At 43.2% G+C, this 14,169-nt stretch overlaps 1 protein-coding gene across 1 annotated transcript in view; it reads left to right on the forward strand.

Annotated features, from left to right (window-relative positions):
• The window catches only part of dcc (DCC netrin 1 receptor), a gene marked incomplete at its 5' end in the record, with an annotated part of 787,692 nt that overhangs the window by 466,435 nt on the left and 307,088 nt on the right, over positions 1-14,169 (forward strand). The window contains 2 exons of the mRNA XM_067983624.1: positions 3,806-3,962; positions 5,786-5,940. Coding sequence (XP_067839725.1) covers positions 3,806-3,962; positions 5,786-5,940 — 312 coding nt within the window. The remainder of the gene's footprint in view (positions 1-3,805; positions 3,963-5,785; positions 5,941-14,169) is intronic.

Here is a 14,169-nt window from a genome sequence, read left to right on the forward strand (position 1 = left end):
TGATGTGGAGATGCCGGTGATGGACTGGGGTTGACAATTGTCAATGATAGTATGATTTTCTAAGTGCCCTGTTACCACTTCCTTAATAATGGATTCCACCATTTTCCCAATGACCGATATCAGGATAACAGGCCTGTAGTTCCCTATTTTCTCTCTCCCTCCTTTCTTGAATAATGGGGTAATATTTGCTACCTTCCAGTCCACTGGGAGCATTCCAGAATCTAGAGAATTTTGGAAGATCATAACCAATGCATCCACTATCTCTGTAGCCACCTCTTTTAGAGCCCTAGGATGTAGGCCATCAGGTCCAGGGGATTTGTTAGCTTTTAGTCCCATTAGTTTGTCCACTACATTTTCTCTAGTGATATTCATTGTTTTAAGTTCCTTACTCTCATTTACCCCTTGGTTCCCTACTACTTTTGGTATGCTTTTTGTGTCTTCTATTGTGAAGACAGATACAAAATATTTGTTTAACTCATCTGCCATTTTCTGATTCCCCATTATAATTTCTCCTGTCTCAGCCTCTAAAGGACTAACGTTTACTTTTGCTACTTTCTTCCTTTTTACATACTTGTAGAAGCTCTTACAATCTGTTTTTATATTTCTTGCTAGTTTACTTTCATATTCTATTTTCTCCCTTTTTATCAATTTTTTGGTTGTCCTTTGTTGGTTTCTAAAACTCTCCCAATCCCCAGGCTTATTATTCTTTTTGGTTAACTATATAGGCCTCTTCTTTCAATCTAATACTTTACTTAACTTCTTTAGTTAGCCACTAGTGGATCACTTTTTCCCTGGAGTTTTTATTTCTCAATGGAATACATATTTGTTGAGAATGTTGAAATATTTCTTTAAATGTTTGCCATTGCTTTTCAACTGTCAAACCCTTTAATTCAGTTTCCCAATCTACCTTTGACAACTTGCCCCTACGTAATTGGTTTTATTTAAGTTTAAGACTCTAGTTTCTGACTTAAGTGCGTTGCTTTCAAACCCTGAAATTCCATCATATTCTGATCACTCTTCCCTAGAGGTTCTTTTACTGTGAGATTACTAATTAACCCTATCTCATTACATAATACAAGACCGAAAATAGCCTGTTCCCTGGTTGGTTCCATAACGTATTGCTCCAGGAAACTGTCTCCATGAACTCGTCTTCCAAACCACCTTTGCCAATTTGATTTGCCCAGTCTATAAGCAGATTAAAGTCCCCCATGATGATTGTATTTCCTTTGTTACAAGTTCCTATTATTTCATGATTAATGCTCTGTCCAACAGTATTGCTACTATTAGGGGGCCTATAAACTACTCCCACCAGTGTTTTCTGCCCCTTGTTATTTCTAATTTCCACCCATATTGATCTTCCGAGCCAAGATCCATTCTCACCACTGTCCTTATGTCATCCTTTATTATTAGGACTACACCCCCTCCTTTTCCATTCTGCCTCTCTTTTCTAAATGTCATGCATCCTGGAATATTTAGTTCCCAACCTTGGTCATTTTGCAACCATGTCTCTGTAATGGCTATTAGATCATACCTATTTATCTCTATTTGTGCAAGTTTGACTTTGATTCATGATTGCTCGTATGAATGATAACATCATTAAGTACTTACTTTTGATTAACAAAAGTGAGGGTGACTTTCTTTGCTTGACTTTTCATCCAGTGTCCAAGAATCACAGGAAATAAGGAATTACCTACAAGTACAAGGCAGAGAGGTCAGCATGGGAATGGGAGGGGGAGTTAATGTAACAAGCCACAGTTAGCTCAGGGTCGCACTTGGGGACAAAATGGAGGTGTTCGGCAAAGTGATCCTCTCATCTGTCTTTTAATTTCCCAGTATGGAGGAGACCATGCCGGGAGTGATAAATATAGTATACTAGATTGGAGGAAATACACGTAAATTGTTGATGACAATTTGGGGTTAGAATTGAGGAATCGGAGTGCTGGAAGTTCAGAGGGTGATAGATCAGATTGAGAAAGGGAAGCGGAGAAACTGAAATGGCCAATATTATAATGAAAAGATTGATAGACGGCAAGAGGCCAGAAGGAGGGGTCCAGGACGATATTGAAGGCTGGAGACAGCTGCACAAGGTGGACAAAAAAGAAAAAGTCTGGAGTCGAAGGCGGCGGCGGAAGATTAGCTTGGCATCATGTTCAGCTCAGAATTTGTTGAGGTAGGGGTGTAGTGGGACAAAGCTGAGACTCTTACTGAGGAAAGATTGTTGGAGGTCAGAGGGAATGTTGAAAATCCAGCAAGGGGTTCAGTTAGAGGGCGAGATAGGGCAGAAGGAGATGAAGGGGAGGAATGGCCAGGAGGTAAGCTAGCATCCAAGAGTTTTTGAGTTTCTGGTTACCTGAAAGGGAAATAAAATGGATTTCAGCTCTTTTTTGTTTCTGTGCTTTTATCTATTTTTATAATTAATTTATTAAAAATGTATGGAATTTCATCTCTTTCACATTTTGCTCATTCAGAGAACATTGTCCAAATAGAAAATATATTTGATCAAAAAAATGTAAGAAGATAGGTTTGAAGATAATTTGAAGATTTATGCTTCTCAGGAGGGATTTGTTTCAAGTGTATAACAATGTCAGACACAATTTTGTAATGTGCTAAATCTATTGCTTCCTAATCTGTAAGGAAACTGTACGGGCTACTCCATACATTAGAGCATAAGAACAGGAGTAAGCCAATCGGCCCCTCGAGTCTACTCCTCTATTCAGTCAGATCATGGCTGATCTGTACCTCAACTCCATAGAATAGAATCATAGAAGTTTACAACATGGAAACAGGCCCTTCGGCCCAACATGTCCATGTCACCCAGTTTATACCACTAAGCTAGTCCCAATTGCCTGCACTTGGCCCATATCCCTCTATACCCATCTTACCCATATAACTGTCCAAATGCTTTTTAAAAGACAAAATTGTACCCGCCTCTACTACTGCCTCTGGCAGCTCGTTCCAGACACTCACCATCCTTTGAGTGAAAAAATTGCCCCTCTGGACCCTTTTGTATCTCTCCCCTCTCACCTTAAATCTATGCCCCCTCATTATAGACTCCCCTACCTTTGGGAAAAGATTTTGACTATCTACCTTATCTATGCCTTATCTACCTTATCTATGCCCCCCATTTACCCGCCTTTGCTCCATATTCCTTGATAACCTTGATAAGATGCATCAAACTCCTGACTAAGAGTTGCAATCCCACTTTTGGCTGATATTCACACCTGGGCTGTTTTAGAAAAGTGGGTTCACCTAACTTTACCAAGTTACTTCAGAGAGGAAAATAGTATCTGGGTTTCCGAAGGAGCCAAAAAGTGGCATTGATGGTAATTATCTAAGATGTCTATGGAGGGGATTGTCACTCGTTATCTGAGGCAAATATAGGCTGACCTTAAGGGGAAAATAAGGTTAAAAATTAATAAGTAGAAATGGAATAAATAATGAGAAATATATAAACCAGACTGTGTGGAATGTTTATAATCACTGAAAGTATTTGCCATTTCACATCCATCATTAATAACATTTTTCATCATGATCCCTAAGGGGTTACTGTGTTTGTGCTGATTAACTGTTCTAATGTGCTTTTGGAATGCTAAATTCTTTTAATTTTTTTTAAGTTATCATTTTTTTCCCCGCCTCTGCTTCCTTCTCCTTTTCTATTGCTCCACACTTTGTTCATTAATGTGCTCCTTATAACCTAATAATGACACAACTCATTCACAAATTGTGGTTACCCTATCAGTTCCCACACTGAGAACCCTGTTCATACCGGCCTCACTGACCAGTTCCTCTCCTCCTGAACCCTCAGCCTTACCAAGCTCCGGTGTCCTCCCCTCTGCCCCTCGGGACGTGGTCCCCGTCCTGGTCTCCAGCCGTTTTGTCCGACTCAGTTGGCGTCCACCTGCCGAGACTCATGGAAGTATCCAGACGTATGCAGTTTACTTCACCAGGGAAAGTGTTAACAGGTAGGTGTGGAACAGAATTGCACAGACATGTGCCTTAAACAGTTTCATCAAATCTGTCATTGCTGCACATCTTGAAAATGCCAAATTAATATGTACTATTATTATCATTAATAATAATTCCCTATACATTACACTATGTTTTCCTGTTTTTCCAATAATTTGTTTCTTTTGTGGTCTCTATCACTTAATACCTGTCAATAAATTTTCTCTTTTTTTAATTTTATACTCCAATCTTTTTCCCTGTGTCTGCCTGCTCTATCTATCGGTTGGTTGTCCTTTACTATTCCACTCAAGCCAAGACCATTCTCTCTTGTCAATGAATCCATGAGTCAATATTAATTTACTATCTACCAGTGTGTACTTCATCTCTATTTATCTATCTTTGCCTCTTTCAGTCTGTCACCCTCTCAACTAGTCCGCTTTATTCTCTTTTTTTTGTTCATCTGGCTCAAACTCTTAATTCTTAGAATCATGCATAAAAGCAACCTGCTCCCCCTCTCTCTGCCTATTTACCTGTTTCAATGGTTTATTGTCATTTTTCTGACATCCAATATAGTTTTATCTGCTCTATCTCCACTTTTCCAATCGCACTCCCATTTCTTTTGCATTTGACTCTGCTGAAAAGTTCACGTGATTTATTTCTGGGGAAGCTCTCGGGCAAATGACTGTTGCACCAATAAAGAAATTTCACAATGCTCTATTACTAACAGTAAAACTAACAGTAATTATTTTGCCTGTACCGTGCTGTCATTTCTTTTATATATATATGTAAAAGGCTTCAGGGAGCCACAGTTTTGTTCTTTGTATTATTTATTGCTAGTTAGGGATAATTTTCAAGTTAAACAATATAAATAATGTGTGTTCACAAGTTCTGCATTGGGAGATATCTTCAGTTGTTATTAATCCTCTGCTTCGGAATGGAAATCTTGGGTAAACTGTTTCTTCTCTAAAGATGGCTAATTATGCATTGTAACATATTTTAGAGTAAGTTTCACAAGATAGTAAGTATAATTGATCACTGGAATTTTGCCACTAATCATATTATCACTCCTACAAACTGCTGTGAGTGTGGGAATCAGAGACAAAACTTAATCGTTTGTAAAAGGTATTTACTTTTGAAAAATAAACACAGGAAATGATGGAAACACACGGTAAGTCAGTCAGCACCTGAACGGGAAGGACACATTAATCACTGCGTCTGACCAGAAACATTATCGTATCTTACTTCTTTCAGATGCTGACTGACCTATTGTGTGTTTCTGGTATTTACTGTTTTTATTTCAGATTTCCCCGTTTCTCTTTTTCTTATTTTTCTTAACGACCCTTACTTTTCTAAATTTATTTTCCTTTTTTATTATTAATTCCAGCTTTCTATTAGTGTTTTTAAAATGCATTCTGATTTTCTTTTACTTTTCATTCCCTCCTTTGCCTTTTTCACGAGATGCGTGTCAACTGTGATTTTCATAGCATGATATTGTAAGGAGTAATAGTATTGAATATTGTCCAGAGGCTACAGAAATGCCCAGTAGTGTTTAATAATGCTCGCTGGGGAAGGCTGAGTAAATAATTTAAACACAACAGAACATTGTTACCGCTGTTCCAATAATACTGGTGCTGACAAATCGCTGAAAGGTACTTCATAGATCTGAAAGAACACTTCCTGTGATTAATTACAAGCCTTAATTGTTTCTTTACAATACAGGGTGGTCTATCTAAATGAACCTACTGCCAAATATAGGATGGAGATGGTGGCGTCACTTATTTCCATGGTGTGCATTGTGATATTGTGCTGCTAATTCTCACTTTTTTTTGTTTAAATTCAGGGAGCGTGCATTAAATACCTCCCAGTACAGTGACCTGCAGCTTACCGTTGGAAATTTGAAACCAGAAGAAACTTATTCATTTAGGATCGTAGCGTACAATGATGTTGGACCAGGGCAGAGTTCGCAACCCATTAAAGTATCTACTCAGCCTGAGCGTAAGTATGATGTGGAGATGCCGGTGATGGACTGGGGTTGACAATTGTAAACAATTTTACAACACCAAGTTATAGTCCAACAAATTTATTTTAAATTCCACAAGCTTTCGGAGGCTTCCTCCTTCCTCAGGTGAACGGTGTGGAAATGAAATTTTCGAATCCTTCGCATTTGAAAATCACAGAACAATGCCTGGTGATTACTGCCCGTTGCCAAGGCAATCACAGTGAGCAGACAGAAAGGTGTCACCTAAAAGGCCACCGAATATACAAACCCCCCAAAAAAAAGAGAGAGAGAGAAGGAAGACAGTCAATGACCCGTTATATTAAAAACAGATAACATTTGTTCGCTGGTGGGGTTACGTGTAGTGTGACATGAACCCAAGATCCCGGTTGAGGCCGTCCTCATGGGTGCGGAACTTGGCTATCAATTTCTGCTCGACGATTTTGCGTTGTCGTGTGTCTCGAAGGCCGCCTTGGAGTATGCTTACCCGAAGGTCGGTGGCTGAATGTCCATGACTGCTGAAGTGTTCCCCGACAGGGAGAGAACCCTCCTGTTTGGCAATTGTTGCGCGGTGTCCGTTCATCCGTTGTCGCAGCGTCTGCATGGTCTCGCCAATGTACCATGCTCTGGGGCATCCTTTCCTGCAACGTATGAGGTAGACAACGTTGGTCGAGTCACAGGAGTATGAACCATGCACCTGGTGGGTGGTGTCCTCTCGTGTGATGGTGGTATCTGTGTCGATGATCTGGCATGTCTTGCAGAGGTTACCGTGGCAGGGTTGTGTGGTGTCGTGGACGCTGTTCTCCTGAAAGCTGGGTAATTTGCTGCGAACGATGGTCTGTTTGAGGTTGGGTGGCTGTTTAAAGGCGAGTAGTGGAGGTGTGGGGATGGCCATTTTCTTTCTATGGACCCACGGTGAGGAATCACTAAAGAGACTACACGATAACATCAACAAGTTCCATCCCACCATCAAGCTCACCATGGACTACTCCTCAGAATCAGTTTCTTTCTTGGACACACGAATCTCCATCAAAGATGGGCACCTCAGCACCTCACTCTACCGCAAGCCCACGGACAACCTCACGATGCTCCACTTTTCCAGCTTCCACCCTAACCACGTCAAAGAGGCCATCCCCTATGGACAGGCCCTGCGAATACACAGGGTCTGCTCAGACGAGGAGGAACGCGATGGACACCTACAGACGCTGAAAGACGCCCTAGTAAGAACGGGATATGATGCTCGACTCATCAATCGACAGTTCCGACGGTCCACAGCGATAAATCGCATAGACCTCCTCAGAAGACTAACACGGGACGCAACCAACAGAGTACCCTTCATCGTCCAGTACTTCCCCGGAGCGGAGAAACTACGCCATGTTCTCCGCAGCCTTCAACATGTCATCAATGATGACGAACACCTCGCTATGGCCATCCCCACACCTCCACTACTCGCCTTTAAACAGCCACCCAACCTCAAACAGACCATCGTTCGCAGCAAATTACCCAGCTTTCAGGAGAACAGCGTCCACGACACCACACAACCCTGCCACGGTAACCTCTGCACGACATGCCAGATCATCGACACAGATACCACCATCACACGAGAGGACACCACCCACCAGGTGCACGGTTCATACTCCTGTGACTCGGCCAACGTTGTCTACCTCATACGTTGCAGGAAAGGATGCCCCAGAGCATGGTACATTGGCGAGACCATGCAGACGCTGCGACAACGGATGAACGGACACCGCGCAACAATCGCCAAACAGGAGGGTTCTCTCCCTGTCGGGGAACACTTCAGCAGTCATGGACATTCAGCCACCGACCTTCGGGTAAGCATACTCCAAGGCGGCCTTCGCGACACACGACAACGCAAAATCGTCGAGCAGAAATTGATAGCCAAGTTCCGCACCCATGAGGACGGCCTCAACCGGGATCTTGGGTTCATGTCACACTACACGTAACCCCACCAGCGAACAAATGTTATCTGTTTTTAATATAACATTGACTGGCTTCCTTCTCTCTCTCTCTCTCTCTCTCTCTTTTTTTTGGGGGGGTTTGTATATTCGGTGGCCTTTTAGGTGACACCTTTCTGTCTGCTCACTGTGATTGCCTTGGCAACGGGCAGTAATCACCAGGCATTGTTCTGTGATTTTCAAATGAGAAGGATTCGAAAATTTCATTTCCACACCGTTCACCTGAGGAAGGAGGAAGCCTCCGAAAGCTTGTGGAATTTAAAATAAATTTGTTGGACTATAACTTGGTGTTGTAAAATTGTTTACAATTGAGCGTAAGTAGTTGAAGAAGCTGACAATAATGCCATAAAACGTTCCCATGATCGTAAGCATTTTTATCACTGGTAAAGACCTGAATTATTACAATACTGCTTTGTAGCTTTGACGCCAAGATCCTTTTGCTGGTCACTGTCCTGTGACTCCCACTGGAATATGTGTATCTCTGTGTATGTGGACGGAATCAGGCTTGCCCATTGACACTCGCTGTTCAGGCTTAAACATAGAGTATAGACTCATTATTATGATTTGCATAGCACCTTGAAGACACCAAATGGATTGATTTAAGGCACACTTTTAGGGTGGGGGGATGGTGTAGAATTGGATACTCCTATGGTGTGGAAAAGGACTTGACTGGTTAACGGGGCTGTGTTGATCCACCTCAGTAGAGCAGTGCACCCACAGGCGTAATCTGTATCTCTGAAATTAACCACATGGTGAGTTCCTGCTGACACCCCTTATTGAGGCGTTGATCAGAAATGAAGCACTTCCTATGAGGCAGGGATATTTGAGAAGGAGAGTCTACCTGGGCTTCTGAAGCCTTCACAAAACAGCTTTGGGAGATTCCTGGGAACAAGCTGATTGTTTTTTGTAAATTGAGAAACCCAAGGTAAGAGTATATTTTGAAGATATTGGGAGAGACAACAAAGTACAGAGGTAAAAGTTCTTTTTTTAAATGAAAGGGGATGCTGCATACCATCACAAAACAATGTAACAAGGAGAAACTTCACAAAATTAAATCTGGAGTATTCAACATGTAATCAAGATAGGAATACACCTTCCACCCACCCAGGACAACACAAGATCTGACCAAACCACACTCCAGACAAGGTAGACTAGTCCATGAGTACCTTGTACAACTACCCCCATCCCATGGTTACCGCCAATAAAATGGTGCTTTGTATTATGAAGTGTTGTGAAATTTAAAATCAATTTGGTGCTTAGAGGGGCAATTGATTAATAATAAAGAATTACCATTCATAGTATTCATTAATCAGACTGGTGCCAAATATTAACTAGCTCAGTACTTTCAAGTACAGATCAAAGAGCAGTCTTTCCATCCAAACCCTCTTACAAGATCCCTGAGAAGAGCTCGAATGATGAGACAAGCCTACTGCTAAGTCCACTCATCCACAAGTGTATAAACTCTTGCTCATATGCACTACCAATGACAGTGTTCATTGTTAACCAGTAAAGAGAGGGTCTTTTCACAACTCACCCATCAATGACCTCTTACGACAACTAGGATAGTGTGAGATTGAGTGCTGGGAAATATTTGGATCTGGATAGACTGGAGAAAATGGACATTGAAAATACTACCCTTTTCACTCAGCCCAAATAACAATCCCAATAAAATAAAAATCCTTTCAAAAAAACCTTTGCTTTGCTGACAGAAGAAAAGCATTTATTAAACCAGTTTCTTTTTATTAATATTTAGTTCCAATATTCTCTTCTCCTCACTGAAGCTCAGACAAAGTTCTGTGGACATTGGCAGCCTAACACAAGTGCTCATTCTTGATATAGAGTCATAGAGTCATAGAGTTATACAGCATGGATAGAGGCCCTTCGGCCCATCGTGTTCGCGCCGGCCATCAAGCCCTGTCTACTCTAATCCCATATTCCAGCATTTGGTCCGTAGCCTTGTATGCTATGCCATTTCAAGTGCTCATCCAAATGCTTCTTGAATGTTGTGAGGGTTCCTGCCTCCACAACCCTTTCAGGCAGTGAGTTCCAGACTCCAACCACCCTCTGGGTGAAAAAGTTCTTTCTCAAATCCCCTCTAAACCTCCCGCCTTTTACCTTGAATCTATGTCCCCTTGTTATAGAACCCTCAACGAAGGGAAAAAGCTCCTTAGTATCCATCCTATCTGTGCCCCTCATAATTTTGTACACCTCAATCATGTCCCCCCTCAGCCTCCTCTGCTCCAAGGAAAACAAACCCAATCTTCCCAGTCTCTCTTCATAGCTGAAGCGCTCCAGCCCTCGTAACATCCTGGTGAATCTCCTCTGCACCCTCTCCAAAGCGATCACATCCTTCCTGTAGTGTGGCGACCAGAACTGCACACAGTACTCCAGCTGTGGCCTAACCAGTGTTTTATACAGCTCCATCATAACCTCCTTGCTCTTATATTCTATGCCTCGGCTAATAAAGGCAAGTATCCCATATGCCTTCTTTACCACCTTATCTACCTGTTCCGCCGCCTTCAGGGATCTGTGAACTTGCACACCAAGATCCCTCTGACCCTCTGTCTTGCCTAGGGTCCTCCCATTCATTGTGTATTCCCTTGCCTTGTTAGTCCCTCCAAAGTGCATCACCTCGCACTTTTCCGGGTTAAATTCCATTTGCCACTGTTCCGCCCATCTGACCAACCCATCTATATCGTCCTGCAGACTGAGGCTATCCTCCTCGCTATTTACCACCCTACCAATTTTTGTATCATCAGCGAACTTACTGATCATACCTTTTACATTCATATCCAAGTCATTAATGTAGACCACAAACAGCAAGGGACCCAACACCGATCCCTGTGGTACCCCACTGGCCACAGGCTTCCAGTTGACGATCCGGATTCTTTCCCCTCAGTCTGGTTCAGTAATAACTGAAGTCGAATACATTTTAAAGTCCAACACATCTTTAATAGCAGGGTTCTTAGTCTGCAGCATTGATTTGGACTCCTGATAGAGTCCCTCTATGCTGGCAGAGCAAGAACAAAAACATACAGAAATCCACACGTTTTTATACAAATCAATAGGGTTGGAACATACTTAACGAGGGTCAACACCAATCATAAGCCGGGCATAGGTTGCCATGCGAGGTTACATTATTTCCGGCCAATCATAAATAATCATGTGCTGACTATGTTGCTGTTAGACATCAAAGGGGACACTTCCTCATCTTCCAACTTGGAATGTTCTTCCCTGTCCCTTCTGTTCCTTATCTCCCAACCTGGAATGTCTTTCAACTTTGGCTAAGCTCGTTCCCTATATTGATCTGCCATAAACATGGAGACATTCAGACCAGTCCTTGACTCACATCAAAGACCTATCATTGATAAGACAATGCAGGCCTGCTGACTAAGCAAACATATGGCCCAGCAGGAGGGCCAGGCCACTTGTACCAATCTCAGTTACTAACTAATTAACCCTTTCTAACCATTTTGCATTCTGCTTCTTTGCCACGTAGACATTTTAATATTTTACCAAAAACTGACCACGTAGGGATTCTCACAGTCACAAAAACAACCTTCGACCATCACCCTCTGCCTTCTGCCACTAAGCCAGTTTTGTATCCAGAGTGCCAAGGCACCCTGGATTCCATGGGCTCGTACCTTCTTGACCAGTCTCCTGTGGGGGACTTTATCGAAGGCCTTACTGAAATCCATGTATACCACATCCACTGCGTTACCCTCATCCACACGCCTAGTCACCCCCTCAAAAAATTCAATCAAATTAGTCAGACATGATCTTCCCTTGACAAAGCCATGTTGACTATCCCTGATTAATCATTGCTTCTCCAAGTGGAGACTAATTTTGTCCTTCAGAATTTTTTCCAATAATTTTCCTACCACTGATGTTAGGCTCACTGGCCTGTAGTTCCCCGGTTTTTCCCTACTCCCCTTCTTGAATAATGGTACTACATTAGCGGTTCTCCAGTCCTCTGGCACATCCCCTGTGGCCAGAGAGGTTCTGAATATATGTGTTAGAGCCCCCGCAATCTCCTCCTTTGCCTCACACAGTAGCCTGGGATACATTTCGTCCGGGCCTGGGGATTTATCCATTTTTAGGCCTGCTAAAACCGCCAATACCTCCTCCCGCTCGATGTTAATATGTTCGAGTATATCACAGTCCCCCTGCCGTATTTCTATGTCTACATCGTCCTTCTCCATAGTGAAAACAGATGCAAAAAATTCATTTAGAACCCCTCCTACATCTGCCGGCTCCACACACAGATTGCCATTTTTGTCCCTAATGGGCCCTATTTTTTCCCTAGTCATCCTCTTACCCTTAATATACTTATAAAACATCTTAGGATTTTCCTTTATTTTGCTCGCCAGTGTTATTTCATGGCCCCTCCTTGATCTCCTAATTTCTTTTTTAAGTATCCCCCTGCACTTTTTGTACTCCTCTAGGGCTTCCTCTGTCTTTAGCCTTTTGTATCTGCCAAAAGCCCTCCTTTTTTTCCTAATCCATTCTCGTATATCCCCTGACATCCAAGGTTCCCTGGAGTTCTTGGAACCACCCTTGACCTTTACGGGAACATGTTGCCATTGTATGGTCTCAATCTCCCTTCTGAAAGACTCCCATTGCTCCGATGCGGATTTTCCTACAAGCAGCTGATCCCAGTCCATTTTGGCCAGATCCTGCCTTATCCTATTAAAATCGGCCTTCCCCCAATTTAGAACCTTTATTTCCGGCCCCTCCCTGTCCTTTTCCATGACCACCTTAAATCTCACCGAATTATGGTCACTGTCACCAAAGTGCTCACCTACTAGCACTTCTTCCACTTGGCCGGCCACATTCCCTAGAATTAGGTCCAGTACCGCCCCCTCTCTTGTAGGACTTTCTGCATGCTGGCTCAAAAAGCTCTCCTGGATGCACGTTAAGAATTTTGTACCCTCTAAGCATTTTACACTATGAGTATCCCAGTTAATATTGGGGAAGTTGAAATCCCCCACTATTATTACCCTATTATTTGCACAATTTTCTGAGATTTGCCTACATATCTGTTCCTCTATCTCCCCCTGACTGTTTGGGGGCCTATTGTACACTCCCATCAAAGTGCTTGCCCCCTTTTTGTTTTTAAGCTCCACCCATATGGCCTCATTAGAGGAACCTGCTAATATATCATCCCTCCTTATGGCAGTAATTGATTCTTTAATTAATATTGCGACCCCCCCCCTCTTCTTATACCTCCCCCTCTGTCTCGCCTGAAGATTCTGTACCCCGGAATATTGAGCTGCCAGTCTTGCCCCTCCCTCAACCATGTCTCTGTGACAGCAACAATATCATACTCCCATGTGTTTATCAACACCTTCAGTTCATCCACCTTATTCGCAAGACTCCTTGCATTAAAATAGATGCCATCCAGCCTTGCCCTCACATATTTGCCCTGTCTTCCAAGCTGACTTGTTTTTTTCTCTATATTTGGCTGCACATCACCCCCTATTGTAGCTCCACTCTGTATCCCATCCCCCTGCCAAGTTAGTTTAAACCCCCCCCCAACAGTGCTAGCAAACCTCCCCGCAAGGATATTTGTCCCGCTCTGGTTCAGGTGCAACCCGTCCGACTTGTACAAGTCCCACCTTCCCCAGAAGCAGGCCCAGTGATCCAGGAAACTGAAACCCTCCCTCCTGCACCAACTCTTTAGCCACGCATTCATCTGTTCTATCCTCCTATTTCTATACTCACTAGCCCGTGGCACTGGGAGTAATCCAGAGATTACAACCTTTGAGGTCCTGCTCTTTAATCTGCTACCTAGCTCCCTAAATTCTTGATGCAGGACCTCATCTCCCTTCCTACCTATGTCGTTGGTCCCAATGTGGACCACAACCTCTGCCTGCTCCCCCTCCCCCTTGAGAATGCCCTGAAGCCGCTCAGTGACATCCATGACCCTGGCACCAGGGAGGCAACAAACCATCCTGGAGTCACGTTTACGGCCACAGAAACGCCTGTCTGTTCCCCTCACGATAGAATCCCCTACCACTATAGCTCTTCCACTCTTTTTCCTCCCAGCCTGTGCAGCAGAGCTACCCCTGGTGCCAGGAAGTTGGCTGCTGCTGCCTTCCCCTGATAAGTCATCCCCCTCAACAATATCCAAAGCGGTATATTTGTTTGAGAGGGGGACGGCCACAGGGGACCCCTGCACTGCCTGCCTGCTCCTCTTACTCTGCCTGGTGGTCACCCAATTACTTCCTGCCTGTACAACCTTTACCTGCG

The sequence above is a fragment of the Heptranchias perlo genome, chromosome 1, assembly GCF_035084215.1.
Source record: "Heptranchias perlo isolate sHepPer1 chromosome 1, sHepPer1.hap1, whole genome shotgun sequence".
NCBI lineage: Eukaryota > Metazoa > Chordata > Chondrichthyes > Hexanchiformes > Hexanchidae > Heptranchias > Heptranchias perlo.